Genomic DNA, 23486 nt, shown 5'->3' with positions numbered 1-23486 from the left:
TAGCTACAATCCAACTCAAATCACTATTACAGGCAAATACAAAAGCAACCTATTGCCTGGGTATCAAGAAGAATCCCCAAGCAACCGCCAGAGTGCTGTGCTGTTTCTGCATGAGAATTAAATCTTAGAAGGATAGTTGTAAAAGGTTAAAAACTGTGGCTTCCCAGGAGCTGTCATAACTCATGTTTTCCCCCAGTCCTGGACCCACAACAGATGTGTCAATCCAGATCTCATGGAAAGAAGTTTCGGGAATGGCAAAAGAACAGAAGAGTGTATAGTGGAGCTGTGGATATGGGAAAGGGGTGGAGGGAAGAAGCTACAAAGATATATTCTATACAACTGAAATTGAGTATAACATTATGAAAACTAGGATTAATGTAGATCACTATAAGGAAGGAGTAGAAGCTGTTGTACAGTAAGAAAGATTTTCATTTTGTCTTGGAAATATTACATCTCATGCTAAGAGCTTGTTGTACCCTCTCCCCCATAATCACTGATAAAACTTCCCACATCAAGAGAATCTCGTGTCACGGGTGGTTACTACTAACAGGATGAGAAGGAACTAAATCAAATTTTCAAATCTCAGAGCTACTGGAATTTAACCTGGACTAATTAATATTTAATGGCAAGCAGCTACTAGTACCATAATATAACAAAGACTAGCCCTGGAAGACAGCACTTACCATAGGGAAGCCAGCACTTAAAGAACCTAAGAATGGCTCTACTGGGTCAGACCCATGGTCCAGTTAGCCAAGTATGCTGTCTTTGACAGTGACCAGTGCCAGATACTTCAGAAGGAATGAACAGAGCAGGGCAATTTAACGAGTGATCCATCCCCTGTTATCCAGTCCCAGTTTCTGGCAGTTGGAGATTTAGGGACACCTGGACAAAGGGTCCCCAACCATCTTGACCAGGGCTCGTCAACCTTTGGCACATGGTTCACCAGGGCCGGGCTGGTTTGCTTACCTGCTGTGTCCGCAGATTTGGCCGATCGCGGCTCCCACTGGCTGCGGTTCGCAGCTCCAAGCCAATGGGGGCTGCGGGAAGTGGCAGCCTGTCGGAGCCGCCATTGGCTGAACCTGTGGATGCGGCAGGTAAACAAATCGGCCTGGCCCACCAAAAGACTTACCCAGGCGAACCACCTGCCAAAGGTTGCTGATTCCTGATCTTGGCTGATATCTTCCATGAACTTTTCTCATTTTTAAAAACGTTTAGCCTTCACAACATCTTCTGGCAATGAGTTCTACAGGTTGACTGTGTTGTGTGAAAAAGTTTTGTCTGTTTTAAGCCTGCTGTTTATTAAGTTCATCAATGACCAGGGGCGGCTCTAGCTTTTTCGCTGCCCCAAGAACAGCAGGCAGGCCACCTTTGGTGGCCTGCCTGTGGGAGGTCCGCCAGTCCTGCAGATTCAGTGTACCCGCCGCCAAATTGCCACCAAATCCACAGAACGGCGGACCACCTGCAGGCATGCCGCCGAAGGCTGCCTGACTGCCACCTTTGCAGGGACCAGCAGGGCGCCCCCTCGCGGCTTGCCTCCCCAGGCATGCGCTTGGAGCACTGGTGCCTGGAGCCACCACTGTTGGTGACCCCTAGTTCTTGTGTTATGTGAAGGGGTAAATAAAACTTCCCTGTTCACTTTCCTCACATCATTCATGATTGTACAGACCTCTACAACAGCCTTCCTTTTCTAAACTGAACAGACTCAGTCTTCTTAATCTCTTCTCATATGGAAGCTTTTTCCATACGCCTAATCATTTTTGTTGCACTTCTCTGTATCTTTTCCAATATTAATATATCTTTTCTGAGATGTGGCGAACAGCACTGCATGCAGTATTCAAGATTTGGCTGTACCATGAATTTATATGGTGGCATTATGATATTTTCTGTCTTATTATTTATCCCTTTCCTAATGGTTCCTAACCAGTGCTTAATATGTGCCAAGACTGAGCTCCAACACCTCTAGGCTTGGCAATTCATAGCCCTGGCATATCTGGGCTTGCTGCATCACTTATGAATATAAAAAAATTGCTTGCACCCTGACACCTCTTTCATTACAAATTAAGCACTGTTCCTAAAATTCTGTTAGCTTTTTTGACTGCCACTGCACATTGAGTGGATGTTTTCAGAGAACTATCCACAATGACTCCATGATCTCTTTCTTGAGTGGCTGCAGTTAATTTAGACCCCATCATTTTATATGTATAGCAGGGATTATTTTATCCAATGTGCATTACTTTGCATTTATCAACACTGAATTTCATCTGCCATTTTATTGCTCAGTAACCCAGTTTAGAGAGAACCCTTTGTAACTCTTCACAGTCAGCTTTGGACTTAACTATCTTGAATAATTTTAAATCATCTGCAAATTTTGCCACCTCACTGTTCACCCCCTTTTCCAGATCATTTATGAATAGGAATTCAATAGACAGGTAGATTAATACATTTTCAGAATATCCAATTTATTACTTCCAAAAGCAGCTAATTGCTTCTTTGCTGAGCTTTATAAATGCACGGGTGGTTAAAAGTTAAAGTAGTAAAGTTATTTGGTGCAGAGAAATTTTGGCAGGAAGGAAAATAATTATACAGTTGAAAGAGCTATTATACCTATTGCATTTGCTGCTTCTCTGCTTTCTTCTTTAAAAGAATCAGAACAGGAAATGTGCTGAAATTATTTTATGTAAGAAAAGATAAAGAAAAAAATCACAGACAAACCAAATCAAATCCAATATTAGGATCTAACAAACAGGATTTACCAGCATATGAAGAATTAGAACAGCAAAGTCAAATGTATTTCTGCTATATAAGTAAGGCGTCATCTCTTTATTGGACAATAACAACAGTTTTAGTTGCAATGTAGAAAAATATGAGACCATTTTGGGAATGTTTCTATCTGATAGCATTTTTAACCTCATCCTTTTTTATTCCAAACAGAACAAAAAGCACAACATGTTCATACAAATATTAAATGCAAGGTCTTTCAAGTGTTACATACATTTTTACATTATTAAGATTAAGTTTCCACTAACTCTTATATAATATCCGTATTTCTTGGAAGAACTACAGATTTCAGAGAAAATCAATTTACTAATAGCACCCAAAATAGCTTGGTTACTTGTATCTTTTAAGCAATGCCAAAAAATACTTACTGATACTGTACTAGCTTTAGTGTACCTTACCTTTCACAATAGCTTGAAATTATGAATTGATTTTAACCTATCTTTTATATTTTAGACTAAATGTTAATTTCATTAGATAGGCCTAGATGGGGTTTCCAAAAAATGTGGTCTTTAAAAGAGTAGAGCATTCAAAACATTCACACATCCTATGTCTTACTTTGGGGCTAGCTCTGAAAGAGCACATATGGAGCAGCCATGGTTTTAATGTTTATGCCATTCAGAAACAGAGAGTGTTTTGTACCATGTGATGAGCATAGGGGCCTGATATAAACTTTAATTTTCTTTAGCTTAAATGGGGATTATAGTAACACGATCTAAGGCAGCTTTGTCTCTATCTCTTATTGCTGAGAGCAAGGCAACCCTTCACCCAGTTAAGCCCCAAACAGTTGCTTTTCCAATTCCTTGTTGGTAAAAGGGCAATAGAGTTGCAAAGAGGCCTCTAAGTGTATTTTAAGAAATGGTGAAAGGATGTTGAACACTACATTTAACTGAGAAACAATGACAATTCTTTGGGCTATATGTCACATCGAGGAACATGTTAAGGCCTAACAAAGTGGGAGCCACTTCCACCCTCCAACTGTTATCCAAAGGAAGAAGCTGAGAGAACTTCTGTAGAAGCATTTCCCGTTTATCCCATGCTTTTTTATATTTTTTGGAACACACTTCTTGCAGTTGTAATGACAGATATTGTAAAATAACTTCCAATTGAAAGGGACTTTTCAAACTCACCAAAGGTTAAGCTTGTCCAATCTTGACAAGGACTGCACCATGCTACAAGAGTCCAAGACATGTGGTGCCCTGATTTGCTTGGAAAACCACTAAGGAGCTGCCATAGGTAGAACAACCTAGAATCACAACTTAAAATGTAATGGTGAATGAGGAAGATGATGTGTTCTCCTTGGGCCATCACCAAGCCAAGAAAAGCTGAGACTGCTACTTTCCAAGGCTGATCCTATAGAAAAAGGAGAATCTGAGCAGCCAAATGCCCAGAGAAAGCTACTAGCATGAGGTACCAGAGACACCGTTACCTGGTCCCCTGAACCCCAGGCCTGACTCCCATGCCCAGCTGACTCTGAAGACTATGCAAGCTGAAGAGTGATTTTTTCCCCCCTTCTCTGTCCCTGAAGCAACCATTTTCTCTTTGTTACTGTGTGGGAACATTCCCTTCTGTAGCAGGGTGCTGGTGCAAAACCACTGAATTACCCCTGCTCAGCCAGCTCCAATCAAGGGAAATAGATTGGGGCTGGTGAAACAGACCTGATGCCTGGCCTGGGGATTGGCTCCACTTGAAGGCCTGACAAGCCAGCAGTTATAAGGGCTGGGAGCCAGAAGAAAAGCCAGGCAAGGAAAGCTCAGACTTCCAGCTGTGGGCTGACTGCAGGAAAAGAGGGAACTAATCCTGTAAGCTTTGTATATAGTTCAACACTGGTGATGGGAGAACCGTGTATGTGTAAATAAAGCCACGGGTGCTGCATAACTGAAAGCCCCTCTGCATTTTATTGGGACAACCAGTGGGCTCTGGAAGAGAGGCGTGACAGAGAATCTGTCACACCCCCCAATTATTATTTCTCTGCAACATTTTTTGAGGTGTGAATGAGAGAGCACATGTGAGTGTTTGTTTAAATGACTCTATGTGTGTATAAATTTATATTAGAAAGGTACCATTAATCATTTCTAATCCAACTTCTAAAAGAATCCCACCTTAAGTCACATTGTGTCCCCCTGGGTTATAAAAATTGTCAGTGGAACCATTCTAGGAAGCAAAAATTGCTGACTGCTCTATATCAAAATTAGGGAAATTAGACTTGGGAGTTGGGAAGGGAGCCAACTGTGCAGTCACTTGGTACATGGAACTTTGGGGGAGCATAAATACCTCTTCTAAGGTTGAGTGATCAAATGAGCACTGCCTTACTTTCCCGGGGTTAGTATTTGTATGAACTGTATGTGCAACATTAACCTCATGACTTGATTATTGGCTGTGTCTATTTGATAACACGATTATCTAGTGACACAATTCAATATCATTGTTTATTCATTGATTTACTGACTTAATTGCAATTGTAACTTTGATTTGATACTTGTACAGTCTAATTCTTAGTTCAGTAAAAATTTACAACAGTTAGCCTTAGAGAGCAGTTTGTTTATTAATTTGTAATGAACCCATGAAAAGCATAGAAAATTAGATTTTTCTTTCAAATTTACAGTTGGCCCAGTAGCTATGAGATAAAAAATAACTTAGCCAAAATATTAGAAAGCCATTTGGCTCTGTTCCTGAATTAATACCTCATCCCTCACAATCAAGAGCCATATGAGACATCTCAAAGGGAGAAAAGATGTATTCCCACCTCCCACTTGCACTCTGGCCAGCAGAGCAGAACTACTGCAGACAAGAGCACAAATTTCACCTTTTAATGGGCTGTAACAGATTCTTCTCTGGCATACAGTCCCTGGAAGCATTTTGAGTCAACCAGAACAATGCTGGGAACTCCTAACTGAGGCTAGAAAGCTCTACTGCCCACAGAACACAAACTCTGGCTGTAATAGCCAGAAAGCACCACCTAACATTATCTCTCAGGAGACTGGATAGTCTTAAGATGTTTTGCACCTTCAGGCCAGGCCAGTTATCTGGGGCGGGGGTAGGTGGGTAACCTGAAAACAAATATATGTGGCCAGTGTAGGAAAGGTTGGGTCCTCCTTATCTATTCTGTTTTACTTTTCATTTTCTTACATCACAGCAAAGCCAGCAGGAGGCAATTGATTCAATACAGCAGCAGTGGCAGTCCAATTGAAGTGACTCCATGCTGAAGCCCAGGTCACCCTGGTATAATGTGGAAAATAAGCAGGCCTGCTTGGGGAAGGGAGGGGCTTATCTAAAAGACACAGCAATAAGGCAACAAGAGGGCTGAAGAGAAGGGAGACAGGTGAATATGGCGTCCGTGGGAAGGTGCTGACATTTTTTTTTGAAACTTCATTTTGGCAAAAAGTGCTTTTTTGGTGCCACTCAAATGTTTTGTGAATTTGAGTTGGTTTTACCGAATTGCATAAAAAATAAAAATTCAAAATAATTAAAAATAAAATGTTTCAATGTTTCCCTTCAAAATGACTTTTCATTTTGAAATTTCCTTTAATTTTACTTTAAAATAAAAAACATTTAAAAGTGATCAAAAAACATTTAAATTTTGCCACAACAAAATGTCTCATTCTACCCAAAACTATTTTTTCTATTCTTTCTATTTTGTTTCAATTGCCAGAAAACCAAGCATCCCTTATTCACATAACTTTCAGTGCTGAGTTAACGCTGCTCCTGTCCCTTGATTTAGAACCCTAAATTCATCCTGAGGATCCTAAAAGGTTAATGATAATTAAAGCCTTTTTAGGATACAGCATCAGCTCCAGGCATCAGCGCTCCAAGCACGTGCCTGGGCGGCAAGCTGCGGGGGGTGCCCTGCCAGTCCCTGCGAGGGCGGCAGTCAGGCAGCCTTCGGCGGCATGCCTGCGGGAGGTCCGCCAGTCCCACTGAATCTTGCCTGCCGTGCTTGGGGCAGCAAAAAAGCTAGAGCCGCCCCTGTTAGGATATAGCATGTTTTCAATCAGTAATTTCTTAACAGAGAGACAGAGAGAGATAAATGACTGAACTAAATATAAGGGTACAGGCAGTCCTCAACTTTACGACATTTGACTTACAACAAATGGCACTTACGACATTTCAGAATGGACACCCTGATTTGACTTACGACAATGGGTTTCGACTTTACAACACTCGGTCCCGCAATGGAGTGTATTGCGGTTCCATTAAGACATAGTCTAATGTGTTTCACCATGAGTAATAGTTCCTAATATTCATATCACAGTTCACAATTTAAATTGCATTCCATTGTCCCTGACAACTTCCAATTTTTATCCATTATTCATGTGGGGTCTGGGAGGGAATCACCCTTGCAAAATGTTTCAGAAATTATTTTTCCTCTCCAGTCTACTGTAAAAAGGATGTGTTCTAGCACTCTTGGTCCAAAATTAACACTAGCACTGAAGGATGTAGCTATTTTGACCTCTTATGCATAGGAACCATAGCTTAACAGCACTCAATGAGGAAGGAAACCATGGTTTGAGAATAAAAATGAGGATAAAATGGTATCAGAATGAATGACAAATCAATCTTGCTCCTTTCTAGATCCAATATAACACATTAATAATGTTTTGGGTTGCTAACAAACTTAGCCTAAACCATCAGAAAACAAAGAGAATGATCTGGCAGTAGAACTGTGCCACAAAGGAAATGTACAAAACTGGAAGTGGAATTAATGTGGCTATGCACACTTTAAATGTGTGAGTTCACAAGGCTTTGGGGAACTCTTTGCAGTAGTTTCAATTCAAAGAAGGTTTGCACCCTCTGAGAATCTCTTCTACTGAATATTTTTAACAGAGCAGTTCTAATCAACCCCCAGGTAAATTTCACAGCATCAAATTTATCCATTTAATTACCCAATCATAAGAGTGCCTTACCTGTAGAAATCTTCTGCAGTCCCAGAGGTTTTCAAGCAGTCTATCCACCTGTGCCATGGGAATGCTAGTCAATTTACTCTCTCATCAGTCTTTTGGGGATAAAGGGAGGACTCTGCTTCACTTTTAAATTGATGAATCTTTTCCTCCCTTAGCGTTGTTCAACTTTAGGGGCAGACTGTACATGTGCTCAGAAAAAGATTGTTCTTAATGGGATAAATGGAAACCTTGCCAGGGTAAGTGCAAACCTACCTTCTCATCCTCTAAAGGTCTTATTGTGTGAAACCGGCTTTTCTGCTGAATGGAAAATTAGATTAAAGGCTGTCAGAACCTCTACAGAGGACAACAGGTAAAACAGAGTCTCAGACTCTGGGGAAGGTTTTTAGTTGATAAGAAGGCCACATGGCTATGAAAGACTTGGAATCTGTGGTCAATATGTAGATGAACCTTCCTGTGAACATGGGCTGAGATTTACATCTTTAATGAAATTGAAAACAGATTGGATTTTGTTCCCAGCATTTCACACAGTTCTTGGAGAAAAACATATTTTGAAGAACATTACTGAGAGATTTTATAGGTGCCCAGGCTATTAAAAGCTCAATGTTTACCCACAGTTACTACAAAGAGCCATCTGTCATATCACAGTACTTTCCATTCCAACTAAAGGAACAACTGTGGTATTTCAGATATCACTTCATGGTAACTCAGAGCAAAACTGATTTTTTTTTTAAATCTAGTAGTTAATTTTGTGTTCCTAATCTTAGTTAATTTGGAAGGTCTAACAGTGTTGTATTATGCAAACAAGGTTTGTGCAGGCTTCTCCCCACAGCTTTGCCAATACACTTGCATCCTGACCTGAAACACCTCTGCTATTCTACTTCTGGGTCTATTCACCTAATTGGAGATTCACCCATTTGTACCAGCAGAGAATTTTACCTGAGTTTTTAAAATCAGCTTATTTACAGCTTTCCTTAAGAGTCTTCAGTAATTAGGCTATAAAACAGAAAACATTCCAACTACATGATACTAATATTGTCTTTGTTAATAAAAGAATCAGAGACTTCATTTCTTTGTTCCCATGCCCCCCCCCACACACATCCCCACCTTTCAGAAACAAACTTTGTTTACAAAGGAAATTCAGTGGGGACCATTTGAAAATAAATAGTTTTTTTTATTGAAAGAGATAAACGCGATCAGGAGTAATATCAAAGTGTGTGTGTGGAGGGCAGAATCCTGTAGCTCTCTACAAAGCTTTTCTACATGTCATGAATAGTGTGCTAGCCGGTTCAAAAGGGTAATAGGTCTCAGTGCAGAAATTTTCTCATAAAAAGATGGTACTTGGTTGTGTCCAATAAGGAAATCTTTCTTTTTTTTTCCCACACAGCAGCCCACGACCTTCACAAGAAAATGCTCCAATATGAACCAGCTGCTTTGATAACAGAACACAAGCCTCCAAGGATTACAGCAGTGCTTTCTGGGAAAGAAAACTGTTGCCTTGTTCAGAATCCAATCAAAACCTGAATGTACTGAGTAAAAAATAAACCAAGGTCATCATTATTCCTTCTCCTTGTGATTTGGCTTTCCTTCAAACTGCATACTCTGTATATCTGAAATAGCAGCAACGCCTCCATTAACTGAGATCTCTAACATTTTAATCAAAGTATCTTTCAGAATAAAAGGCCGAAATGTCAAAATTCCAATAACCCTTAAATTCTTTCAATTCCCTAAATGGTCTGAAAGCTGAAGAGTCTCTTACATGGATAATGTCTTTAAACTCCCAAACACACACCAAAACAACAATCTTAGAATTTGGCACATAACTATGCAACCAGACACTGAGGCACCTGAGTGGTTTACTGTGTATTCAAGGTCAAATGTGAAATCAGTCATTGTTATTTCCCCCACAAATAATAGGCTTTAGTTTACTAAATGTAAAAAATACTGACAAACCAATCGGGTGGGGAGGGATGACATAACATCTCTGCTTATTGAAGGCAAAGGTTTTCTTTTCTTTCTCTCTCTTCTTCCCCTCCCCCCCTTCTTTTTAGGTTTTTATATTAGGAATATCAAGTATTCTCTTTGCTTTTTTTAGTAGATTACTATTGGAGGGCTAGAGGATTGCAATGAGATCTCTCTCATCTCTCAGCCTGAAGAGTACAGTGTTTTACTTATTGGTAAAGGGATCTTCTCTCCCAATTGTTTGTCAGAAGTTGGAGTAAAATAGCTAACACAGACAAACATACAAAGTTTTCAATTGCCTTCTCATCTCACTCATGCATTCTTTTTGTTTTATGTGGTTCACTGTCCCAGTAGTTCTCCAGTCATCCATACAGCCTTTCAACAAAAGCAGAGTGGGTAAGACTTCATGTATCAAGAACAAGGTGGACCCTTTTTCTGTACAGCAGAGCTTTGAAATATATAAGCATGGAGGGTTTTTTTTTTTCTTTTTTCCCCATTTTGTTTTAAAAAAAAATCAAAATCAAACAAACTAGCACAACCCCTCTCCACATCTCCACCCCTACCACCTTACAGTAAAACTGTTCAAGCTTGCATATTTTTGTAACTTGTTCTGCCATTAAAGTTATATGGCCATATCCTCTGCTGTCAATGATATTAGGCTGATTTACATCAGTTGAGGAAGAGATCCTTTAAAAGCAAAAACTAAAAAAGGTTCTTTTAAGCAATCAAAGTTAAGCCTGCATGTGCAATCTTAATTCTGTCTTCTTGAGCATTTGCATTATATGATACAGAAATATATACTGTTTGTCAAATAATATTCATTTTTTCCCCTACAACAATAGATACATGTATGTAGCATCTTGCATTACTATTTGAAATAATATGTTCTTCCCTCAGGCAGAAATGGCTGGAAACAAATGATATATATATATGAGCTGTAGAGAGACTTACTACTTCTGTAGCAAATAATCAGAAATAGAAGGGACTGAAAAAATCCCAAATTTTGTAATCATAATGCTCTAAAAGTTATTCAACATATTAAAAGGGCTCTTCTATCAAAGCATGAGAGATTATGATTAACTCCTCCTTCAATGCCAGCACTTTCCTTCCAAACGTGGTTAAGAACTTTATTATTTGTTACACATGTGGCAAGTAACTAGGAACACTGGGATTTAAAGGACTTGAAACTAATACTTGAAGACAGAATGAAAACCATAAGTATTTCCCCATCTCCTCTGTTCCATGTGTTTTTCCTCGAAGGTTAATGAATATATTCTCTAGTATAACCCAGCTGGCAAGCAGTTATTAAACACCACAGTCTGCTAACCTTTTCTTTTTCCTCTCCACTAATCACACTCTTCAGTAAGGTAAGGTTGCTTAAAATTCTTGGTGCTGTTCTGCTTACTCTAACATTGATACAGCATTACCACTAGTGGATTCTTCTTAATAACACTGTGATGATATGAAGTTATACTAAATTTACTGAGGAGTCTTTTTCGGTGGTTAACTACAACACAGCACAGCGGTTATCCTTCTAAATGATGATTAGGCTTTGGGGTGTCATTTAATTGAAAAAGCACTGTAAAAAAACCCAACCAGTCAGCCATGGTTTGCAATCCATTTATTGGTAGAACTCAAGCTGAGTTTGTTTATCTGGTAATTATTGATAACAAATGTACAAACCTAATCCTGCTCCCAGTTACAACCATTTATAAACGTGGAGTCTCTTTGGATAATTCCAAATCTCAAACAATTTCACTCTTGATATTAATGCTGTTGGCCTGGGGTTAATCTCCTTCATAAATATTGTACCTTTACAATTCTACTTCATGACATAATCCTACATATTTGACTCAATCGGTAATGTAATCAGACCTTCACACCAAAAATAATGGGCCAGATTCTCAGCCCCATCCATTTCATTCACTTTTGTGCTGCCTGAGCTCCACTCATCTACAGTAATTCTCAGTTGGCTAATGGTCCTTAAGGAACCACATCCTGTTATATATTAGAGCAGCCCCTACCCTTCTCCAATTTACATAGAAACCAGGGCATCTTAAGAATAAGGAAACTATTATTCATTTAGGGCAAAATCCTGACCCTGGCCCAAAACCTGAGTTTCTGGCTCAGGTGATGGGCAGATATACAGGACAACTGGGGAAGCATCCTTCCCCACAGGCTGTGGAGTGCCTGCACAGCTGCGTGGATGAGGAGAATAGGCAGAGGAGTGAGTGAGTGAGTGAAAGAGGGGATCCTCTGTTCTTTCCTCAAGTTCAATATGTCCTGCTCTGACCTGTTGCCTACCATACCAAATCCCCTTTTGTACACTAATTCCGCTGCAAGGGTAGCCCCTTGTGACCATAAAGGAAAGGGCAGGATTTGCTCCTTATTACACATGTACAAGATCAAATATTGTAATGAATTCTATGTTCAGTTATACTTGTCCAAATCCATGAAGAGAAGAAAGTTTCATGGATGTAACTGTAGGCAAAACCTGGCCCTACTGCTTTCAATGTGATTGCATGTATATAACTGAGAAAAGAATTGGATCTGTTCTGGTATAGAAAGATATATAGTGATTGATATTAACATCCCTGAGAGATGGAGGATTCTAAGATGAAGGTTAGAGTAATCTAAGTTTCTTTTTTAAATGAAGTCTGTTATACCTGATTTTTTCCATCACTTTGTTATTATTTATAGATCACTGACAGGGTATTTAAGGATAAGGATAAGGAAAGACAGTCTCTGTCCCAAGGAGGTTTCAATATAGCTCTAACACAGACAAAACAATCAGACAAAGAATACCCAAGGTGACAGTAACAAGCTCAAAGTAGGGAAGGAATACTGGAGACTTTGCAAAGGTCACGCTTGAAAGATTTCATAGAAGGGTGCCTAAGAGAGGGATCTCAGCAGGAAAACAGAAACCATCTGGTGCAGGAGAAGGGAGAGAGAGCTCCAAATGGAAAGAGGAGAAAAGAGAAGATTAAGACAGGTGGGATAAGGGAGGAGTTTTTTAAAAAGAGAAAGGAGAGAGGGAAAATAGAAAGAAGAAAGCAAAGCTATGTGCACGTTTGTTACAGCACTGAGAGTGAGGACAAAAAGCTTGCTACCTGATGTAGAAAGAGAGGGGACATCAGTTTATCCTTGTACGTAGAAGAGAAGATACCTGGGCAGCTATGCGGCACAAGCAAGCATATGACTTTTTAAATGGCTTCTACCATGAATGCTCCACCTGATAAAAAAACTCCAATCTCTTATTCATATTTTCTCAAAAGTGGCACAACCTCCAGATTTGTGTGTCTTTCATTTACTGCATTCTCAGGCTGGAATTATACTCACATATCCACAGAGAGGAGACCAGCCACACAGATCTCCCTCTCCTGCTAAGAAGGGGGTCCAGACTGTGGAGCTGATGGAAACTCAGCAGCCTGGGGAGGGGAGTGCCTGGGTTACAGGGGGGATGTACATTGTCCCCGTTCCTCCCCAACAGAGCTTAGACAGAAAAAACAACACTGTGGAGTTGCATTATCTCTTCCACACAGCTGTCTCCATGCAGCCCTGCCACCTCAATAGGATAATTGGGGGTGAACTCCACAAGGGGGTCCCCACAGAGATACCCCCCCTAAGAATGCCATTCTAAATATTGTTTCATGGAGCAGCAATCTGCCCCATATCTGATGTACAGACATTGGCAAAGGTCATTATTATTTTATTTCTGATAGAGTTCCCTGAATGCATTTAGGTGCTTTACACATAAATAGAGGAGACAAAGTTTCTGTCCTCAGGACCTTACAATCCAGTCCAGCCCCTCCCAGTGCAGGATTTTCCCTACAGCACTAGATGTAATATTGGATCTACACTTGTCCAAGTGTCTCAAAAGACACAGCTATCTATTTAAACCAAGAATGTTATTTATTGCACAAGAAGCAGAACCAGACTTAGTCTTAAACAAAAGCAGTGCACGCAAAAAAACCCCCTCACTTGTCATGAATGTCAAAAATGGAATTGAGTTTTAAGCTATCTTTCCTGTCAAACATGATAAAAGCCTAATACTATATTTCAGAAACTTCATCAGAATTAAGTGAGAAACAACTATATGGTTCAGTATATGCAATGGAAAAAAAAACATCAGCATGTATTTCTCTGGAATCAGTTCAAACTGGCAAGAAAAAAGCAAGAGAGCTCTGGTAATGGTTCAAGTGTGGGTCTGAGATGAGGGCTCAGAAGGTATTCCACAAAGTAGGAGTGAGAAATGCAGAATAGGTCTGACCACATTTCTAACCATGGCACTTCACTGATTTCTTTTACATTCTGTTTTCTTTCCCCTTTGAACCATCTTTCATTCTTTTACTCATCATCCTTTTTAATCTCCTCTTTTTGTTCAAGTGAAAGGACAACCTTTAAAGGAATAAACAAACCCAACAGAAAATGTGCTGGTTCTCTGCTCCCACTGGAAAAAAGCAGAGTGGAGCTCCGCTGCTGCTCACTTTGAGTAAAGCTGGCACCTCCACCCCCTCGTTTAGTTGTTACCAGCTACTTTAATAATAATGAGAGGGGATCTCACACTGTATATGTTAATTTAGGGCCATGAAACAGCTTATGCCATTAAAGTTCAAAGCAACTGATTAATTCTTTGATGTGGTGCCAGATTATTAAAACAATAATGAAAAAGCTTCTTTTTTTTCTGATACTGGTCTGTTTCCTTCAAAAAATCTGATTAATTAGTGAAACTCTGGAAAGAAATGTATTTTCTTTATTTCCATGAGAGCGGTATTGAATTTATGAAATACTTCTTGGTATATCAAGGGTTTGTATTTTTTTTTATTTTTTACAAAAAGGTTAAACAGACAAGACACTACTCCTTTTTTTCCATTAGTCTGCTTTTTCATAGTTGGAAAGTAAACATTGAAAAATGCATACTGTTAGCCAGCTGTGTAGCATTATTAGATTATGTCAAAGTGAGTATAGTGAAAAATTATTTCAGTCTGTTCATACTTACAACAATCTTCCACTTCCTCATACCAAAGCATGTGAGCAGAAATGAAATCTCAAGGCAAAACAACAACAAAATATTTCTTGGAAAAGTATGTTTCAACTTTACTGCTCCAATAATTTTTGCAGAGTTTTGCTTGTGTCTGGATAATGATGATGATGTCCCAAGAAGCCACACCAAGTTAAAAAAAAAACAACCCTCTTCAGTATACTCTTTAGTTTTGGTGTAAAAATAACTGCTTCTAAGATCTGGAGCCTCTAAGGGGGAAAATGAGCGATCTTGACTTCCAGGGAGCCAACATAGTAACTAATGCCAGAGTTCTGTGGGGGCCCCGAGATGTTTCAAATTCCAGGACCTGCGCAGAAGCAAATAACTATGCTTCCCTCAAAACAAGTTGGTTTCCCATAATAGGACAGCATATGAACTCTACATATAAGGCTCTGCTTCTAGGATGGCAAGTGTAATGGATATAAATGATGTCTAACAGCTTTCCAAGTAACATCCACAGCAGTACAGCACAGTGATACAGTCCTGCTCTCCATTCAACTGCAATACATGCCCTGTAGAATAGATTTTGTTTCAGCAGTAAACACACACCAGATTTGTGTTTTGTAGGTTACATAATTTTCCCCCCTATTTGGAGGTTGATTAGAGATTCTGGTTTATTGGTGTCTAATCTCATTTTCAATTTATATTTTGGCTACTTTAGGGTGTCCTACAAAAGGTGTTTTCATAAGTGTTTTTGAATTGTGATTGCATCAATTTGAGCAGAAATTGTGGTTTTATGTAGAAACTATTTATTTTAAAGAATCCTCGGAGTTTGCATGTAACCTTTCTATGCATAAAAATAAAAAGTCAAATGCCACTCAGTCTCCTGTCATACACAGCCAAAATATGACCCATAAAAGACACAAACAGGAAATTATATGGACTGTAACTCACAGAACAGCATTAACGGATCATGAATTCCATTGTAAATCCATTCACAGGAACCTGGTCATTTTCTGCTTTTGTTTCAGAGTTTATTTTTTAGAATCTATTCTGGAAAAAATGCAATAGACATTTTATTGTTTGATTTAGTTTAAGTTGAAGACTGGAGTCTGAAGTTATGATGAATACAAAAGTATGAATAAATTCTGGATTATCTATCCAAAGTTACACATAGACAAAGAAGATAATAAATCCTTAAGAAACTTTGTTTTCAAAACTAAGACACATCCAACCTTTACAACAACTAGCATTTTCTGCTCTGATAGCTACATGAATGCCTAGAAGAGCCTGGATATTCCAGGACATGTAAACAGACTCCAAAGAATTAATTTGTAACTCACAGGAACCAAAAGTCAGGAACTGATGTTGAAAATAATCTGAAGCAGAGCACCAGTGACAGCCTGACTGCAGCAGCAATTTGAGGATTTGGCAGGGAAGAAGGTTGAGGAAACTAGAGCCGTAAATCAAGGAACTGCCTTTTTATGCAAAACATCTCCTTTAAAATGGTTTAAAAGTTTTCACTTGATAACATGCCTTTACCAGTAACTAAAGGCATGTCTACACTTGCGAGCTACATGGACGCATCTGCACCACTGTAGTGTGTCTGATGAAGACGTGCTATGCTGACGGTAGAGCATTCTCCAATCAGCATAAGAGGCACGAGAGGCGGAAGCTACGCCAACAGGAGATGACATAGGATGGTGTTGATGGAACTTATGCCACTAAAGGGAGTGTCATTTTCACAACCCAAGTTGTTACATCGACTTAAGTGGTAGTGTAGACCAGCCCTAAATCTAACCTCCTGGCAAACAATTACTTTAATTATGATGTCACTGAGCCGCTGGGCTGCTTTGAAATGCAGGCTTTTTTTAATTGTGAAGTTGTACTTTGGTGGAAAAAAACGTTTTTGAGAGGAAAAAAAATCATGGGCCAGATGGAAGAATTTCTATGACAGGGCAGGTCCCCAAATAAAGAAACAATATTCTATGTAGTACCAACTGTGCAGTAGTAATCAGCGCAGAGCACAGAGCAGTGATCTTCTCCGACATTGTAATTTACTATAATATCCAAAGTAAAAAAAGCACGTAATTCAGACATGTGACTGAAGTAAAGTAATACACGCAGTGTCGCTTATCCAGTTAATAAATGCCTCAACAAATAATAGGTAGCCTACAAAGTGGAACTGATTTAAAACCCTTTGTGACTTCTTATAACACCAGTGGCCCATTTATTGACAAGAAATGTTATCACAAGGCAAAATGATGATAGTACAAGCCTAATACAGATGATGTTTGGATTATAACTTCAGAAAACTTTTCAATCAGTATTAAAAAGTTGTCAAAGATGAATGAAAACTATTGGGAATCCAAGTCTGTTGCTCCATTCAACTATCAGGCTCATAAACAAGCTCTTCCAGTGTTCTTGTTAATATTTGCAAATCTATCATATTGATCTGTGCGGGAAGAGGTGATTAGTGTTCTAGGATCACGGCACCAAAGTGAAAATAGGAAAACTGGGATGTGAATCTCTGAAGCACTAATGCAGAGCATGTGAGCTCTCATGTGCTTTGGTTTTATGCTCGTATTCTTTCTATTTGTCACTTCTTGTTAGGACAGACTTAGCAACAGAAGAACAACAGTTCTTCCATATCCTTATCACAGCAAAAGTAAATAAGGGACCTTTTCATTTTATTACAAGACTAACAAAACCATTTCGAACATGGAACCACAAAAGCAGAACAATATGTTTACTTAGTTTCCCAAACTGTATATTTTTATATTAACAAAAAATACACTGTAGAAATTGCAATATTGGCACAGAGCACTGATTTTTATATTCCAGCACCCCAATTTGGTCTGTGCTTCATGCAGTGAAAAATTAAAAAAAAAGCTTTTAGGCCAAAATCCTTATGTCAGCACCTTGCCAGCCTCAACAGCTGGGCTAGGCACTGGACAGATGCAGGAGAATTTCCCTGCCTGCCCCTCCTCCTTCTGAGGCTACAGGGAAACTGTGGAGCTTCTTCAGCTGAGTCAGCCTATTTATTCAAACAGCTGTGTGTGCCCTTTTCACACCCCTCACATGAGCCACAGAACCAGAGGATCCAGACAGCATGGATCCTCTGGCCTACCCCCAAAACCCTCTGCACTATAACAGACAGAACTGCCCCAAATCCTATCTCCAGAGGCAAACTCGCATCAGTTCCTTCAACAGGGGACACATTATGATCCCTGAAACAGGGGAAGATTTGTCCCATTATTATTAGCATCACCTAAGCTGTGAGCTTATGCCTCTTAAATTTAGTTCTCATGTAGGATCATTTTGCATGTTAAGTGTCGTAGCTGGTGGCATCAATTTAAACCCAGCTGTCTGTCTTTAAAGAGATTGGGTCCATATTTTGTGATTATTATTAAATTATGGTAGTGTTGCAAATGCCCAATGCGGATTGAGGCCCCTTCACTCTTCACTTTATTGTACTCTATGTCAAATATGAATGATTGGCAGGTTAACATATGGTACATGTCCATCCATCTTTAACACAGTTAATTGTATGGTGGAGGCAGTGCAGTCCGATAGGTAGAGTAACACATTAGGAATCAGGAGATGCAGATTTTGTTCCAAATACTGGCAGTGACCCACCATGTGAACCCTGGGCTTTGTTCTCCCATCTTGAAAATAGGAATATTAATGTTTACCCACTTTTGTACAATGTTTTGAGATCTATGGAAAAAGGGAATATATACAAGTGCTGCATAGCGGCATGATTAATTACTATTTAAGATATGAATTGAAACCACTTTGAGTACTGGACTGTTTGTGGACCTCTCTTTTAATTACATTGTCTTCCCTTAAACTCCCTCTGGAAGACAATTATTGAAAACATTAGTTACAGTGGCACGAGATTGTCACATTAAATCTGTGAAGACCTGGTTATTATGATGGTAAATTATGATGAGAAAATTCTGTTAGTTCAAGTCTAATGAGACATTATTGCACATGCCAGGATGAATGCAAAATTATTTCTTTGCAGGTCTATTCAGAGGTTAATACATTAAGATGATGGCAAAATGAGGTTAACACAAGTCTGCAGTCACAAGTTTGTAATGTCAAGGTGATTGCAAAATGATGTTGCTGCCGTGTACCATAATTAAAGAAGAAGAAACTAAACATATAAAAGTATGTTCAGGGAATGTTAAAAGTAAAAGTAAAGCCACATAAAACATGAACATTTAAAAGGAAAGAAAATCTTAGGGACAAATAAGGCACTGGTTATCATTGAAGCCTATGCTAGGTTCCTATTATAACGATCAGTATTGACCAATAAAGGCACAAAACCAGTATGGGCACAGAAAGAAATGGACTGTAGGCAAGTTATGATTAATGGTGTCACCAAGAAAATCCTTCCATTAATAATGGCTATTTGACTAAGTAAAAATATATAGCACTATTGCAAACTACAATATACTAATCCATGTGTAACAAATCTATGCGTAATCTATGTGTAATCTATAATTCTTGTCACAAAAGGGCTCTATACTTGGTTGTCCTTTGGTAGAATCTGATTGCTTTGGATGTTTACATATAACATTTAATTATATTAATATTCATATTATAGACTATATGTAATATGAACATTAAAAATATCCCTGCATTAGAGTAAATGGGAGTGGTGGCTGAGTAAGATCACAGGATGGTGCCAGTTTGTCATACATACTGCCGTGAAGTGTTACTCCCTGATTACATCATTGGGATAAAAATTTTCAGGCATATTTTCTATCTTCAGTGCTCAATTAGTAATCCTAATGGCTTATAATGAGCAGTAGCTGAACAACTGAAAAGGAAACTTCTTCTAGCGATCATTATCTTTCCTCTTTCCTATCACTGCTTTTTAGTTACTCTCATACATGATATCCAACTGATTTCCAGTTTGGTTAACTGGTTATCATGTGTCCTTTGATGTGTATATAATATTTCCCATAAAATAACAGTGGGCGTTAAATCATCTTTTTGTGGCTGCTACATATCTGATATTCAATTTCCTGTCAATTACATTGTTGAATGAAAAGTATTTTTGGTTAAAGCAATATATTTTTTCAAATAGTGTTGGTAGTATCTGACCTTTACGTTCAAAGCATAAATGTCTTCCCTCCATCTAGTACACATAGGAAAATGAAAAATTCACTTTTGTTGTGAGTTTATTATTTTTTATTGACGAATTGTTTATATTGTTGAAAATACAGAAAGGCAAACACTTGTTTAAAAAAATAAAAAGGTTATTTGCCTTGGAGACAGGATATTATGCAAAACAAGGATACCAATCCCAGGAAAAAAGGCCATCATTACAGGGTTTTGTTTTCTTTAGCCAGGTGCCTATTTATCTTAATAAAGATTCTACATCACAATTTTTCAAGGCTATGTCAGATTTCATTCCATTTTATAGTACAGTGGCTCGAGTAGTTTTTGGAATGTAAGGAGTAGTCATGTGGGAGATGGATTAGTGGTCACAGTATAGGTGAAGTGATCAGAGTTGCAAGCTAAACAATCAGGGTCAGATTTTCAGCTGATCACATGAATCTGAAATTTACCAGAAAGTTATCACCACTGCATAAATAGCATAGCTATAGAGCCAGCCTTATAGGTGTGTGATGTGGGTGACTGACTAGCATGCTGTGGGGTTGTGGGGCATTGTGGTAAAGAGGCTGCAGAAGGGCCATGCCCACATGCGTGCTCACACACATCCTCTCTCTCTCTGTCCTTCTGGCAGCATGACACCTGCTACTGCTCTGCCTGCTGAGCAGCTACCTGCTGCACAGGGAACAGGACTTAAGGGCAACAAAGGAAGTTCACACAGGGGGCTATTTATCTTAAGGCTGGCCCCACCATAGCTAGTAGCGCACGCACACCCACACACACACACACACACCCTCCCTCCCTCCCTCCCCAAATGCAGAAACTTTACAGAGGATCTCGAAATTCCTAAGACCAGACACTCAACTGGTATACATTTGTAGCACCATGATGTCATTGGAGCTATGCCAATTTATACTAGCTCAGAATCTGACCTGCAATGTTGAAAAGGAAAACACTTAGCGCATGATATATGAGAAGAACCACACACTGGGTCATCCCACTTTCAAGTAATTTTACCTGATTCAACACATTTCAGTGTAGATCTGTTTTTTGATGTTGACATTATATAATAGTAAAATTAATTGATTGGTTTTACAATTCTGGGAACTTGGAGACTGGAAAAGAGAACACAATTCCTGCTTAGAGGAAGAGGAGGAGGAGAAAGAACACGAAGATGAGCGAGAATGTGACTGATGTTTTAAAAAGAAAAGAAAGAAAAAACTTCTAGAACCCTGTTTTCTGCTGACTTTTAAAAGTTTTTTTTTATGTTTTAATTCTTTTTACTAAAAAGTTAATATCAAGAAATTGGAGCCTAGTTATTTTTAGAATGCAGAGAACACTGGATTGAAGCTTCTGAGATTATTTAACACCACATGTTCTCTTAAGAATTAATTAAAACAAAATTTAACATTTTAAATCATTTGATTTCCTCTTTGCCCCTTTAATTGCAGGCTTTTGTTTTGATTTTTGAGTGTGAGTTGCTCAGATGGTAAGCACATCAATGATTATGTGATTAGATGAGAGCATTGACACAGGTCCAAAGGGATTGTGTGCTAAGTGAAAACAACTGATTTCTCTAGCAACATTTCATGTGTTAGATGCATAATTTAAGGCAGTATTGGGATGTCTTAATATAATACATATAGTAATAGGAGTATGGAGAATGGAAGTAATTGGCACAGTTTTGCAAGTTAGATCTCTTTCCACGAGGCTTTAGCTCCCACATTCTTATCAGCAAAATGCTCCCCAGAAGAGTCCACATTTTTATACAGCCAATTATTGATTAGGCGTGTTACTGAAGAGAAAACCTGTACTACAAATATGAAAAGCTAAGGAAGTAGATTGACTGGATTTCTGTTTTGAAACTTTCTAATATATTCAACTCATGTGAATATAAAAAACATATATGGCTCCGTAAAGTGGAAAAACAAGGCACTAGTCTCAGGACTCCCACAGGCATTTCTGGTAAGAGTAATTTTACTAAATCAAATGTTTTTCCCCCTTCCCAAAGGAACATTGTTGGTTCTACAGGAGGCCAGGCTCAGAACAATGAAGTATTTCTCATGAGGATATAGATAAATATTTTTTTCAGCTCTACAACAAACTGAAAATGTATACTAAATGTACACAGTTTTGAATTTTTACTGTGTTAATATGTCTTCCAGTGCTGTAGCCCTGAATCAATGTCCATTAAACTCAATAGACAAGTTCCCAATGATTTCAATGCCCATTGAACCAGATATTTTTTCTGCTCAGTTTATGGGGCATTCCAGTTAACAACAATCATAAATTAGTTCCCCAAAAGTGTAGATTGTCCTAATCTCCTAATAAGAGGATGAAGGCATTCGACATCTTCCATTCTGGTCTCATCTAAATACTGTAATAACAGAGACAGATAACAGAGACATGTAATTAATACCACACTGCACTAGGAAATTAAACATTATCTCTGCATAGGTTTTGTATTCTCACATTTAATACAGCCTGTAATATACCATTACTTAGGCATTCTATGTTTAAAATAATATTTTACAAGAATATATTAGATTCCTTTAACAGAGAATAGCTATGCTAACATATAGAGATTAGAAAAAAGATGATTTGTGAGCAGGGGCGGATTAACTCTCCTGTGGGCCCCTCTATACAAGTCTTTTTCCTAATTTAAAACAGAATGATCACAGTTATGGCATTGAGGCTATTAACGGTATACTAAACTTGCCTTTTAATTAACATAAAGCCATTCTGTGGTTACATGTCAGTCTTAAAACATGTAGAATATAGTTAAGTAAATTCAAAATACCCTACTTCTTACCTTAGAACAGCTGCTGTATTAGTTTCTTTCTGGGAGGGAGTTTGGGTGTGGGAGTGGGCTCCAGACTGGGGCAGAGTGGTGGGGTGCAGAAGAGGGTGAGGGGTGCAGGCTCTGGGAGGGAGTTTGGGTGCAGGAGGGGGATTCTGACCTGGGGCAAGGGGTTAAGGTGCAGGAGGGGATGTGAGGTGCAGGCTCCAGCCAGTAGGCACTTACCACAGGTGGTTCCCAGCCAGCGGTGCAGCAGGGCTCAGGCAGGCTACCTGCCTGCCTGCATGCCATAGATCCATGCCGCTCCCAGAAGCGGCCAGCTGCTGGCACGCCTCTGCGCACCCCTGGGGAGAGGGGGACAGCACATCTTCGTGTCCTGCCCGCACCTGCAAGCGCTGCCCCTGCAGCTCCCATTGGCTGGGGATGGTGCTGGGGATGAGGGGAACGCACAGAGCCGCCTCCCCCACCAGGGGCTGCAAAGACATGCGAACAACCAGCCACTTCAAGGAGCGACGTGGGGCCATGGCATGCAGGAAGCCTGCCTGATCCCTGCTGCACTGGGGCCAGCCCCTGCCTTAATCCGGCCCCGTTTGTAAATAAATAAGGCAACAAGAACATAAAACCTACAAAGTATACAATATCAAAATGCTGGAGGAAGAGATGTGGCCCAGAAGTCTCCTACACTAGAAAGGCTAAATGATTGGTATTATTCACACAATTTGTAGTTACCAATGCATGTGAATCTAATAACATCCATGTGTTTTATTATAACAATGTTTGAATGACTAGAATTAAGGATTTTTCAGCATTTCCATTACAGATCCTATTTTTAAAGCTCTATAATTTAGATGTAAAAAAAAATTGCTCACAGCTGAAACTTGGCATTCAAGGTCTAAGTGCTTAAATAAGTTGTAATTCCAATTTTGAGGAGGGAAAATAA

At 39.2% G+C, this 23486-nt stretch overlaps 1 protein-coding gene across 4 annotated transcripts in view; it reads right to left on the bottom strand.

Moving 5' to 3' along the window:
• Window positions 1-23486, bottom strand: part of LOC116822169 (dystrophin-like) — an 836401-nt gene that overhangs the window by 548738 nt on the left and 264177 nt on the right. The window contains exon 1 of one of the 4 annotated variants that reach the window (XM_075059858.1): window positions 14635-14922. The exons of the other annotated variants lie outside the window; for them this stretch is intronic. Within the exon in view, the coding sequence (XP_074915959.1) occupies window positions 14635-14665 (31 nt within the window). The 5' untranslated portion in view covers window positions 14666-14922. Of the gene's footprint in view, window positions 1-14634; window positions 14923-23486 lie in introns of those variants that run through there. 4 annotated transcript variants of the gene reach the window in all.

This window comes from Chelonoidis abingdonii, chromosome 1 (assembly GCF_003597395.2).
Source record: "Chelonoidis abingdonii isolate Lonesome George chromosome 1, CheloAbing_2.0, whole genome shotgun sequence".
In the NCBI taxonomy this organism is placed as follows: domain Eukaryota; kingdom Metazoa; phylum Chordata; order Testudines; family Testudinidae; genus Chelonoidis; species Chelonoidis abingdonii.
Note: the sequence above shows the minus strand (reverse complement) of the source record. Positions and strands in the feature narration are given on the sequence as shown.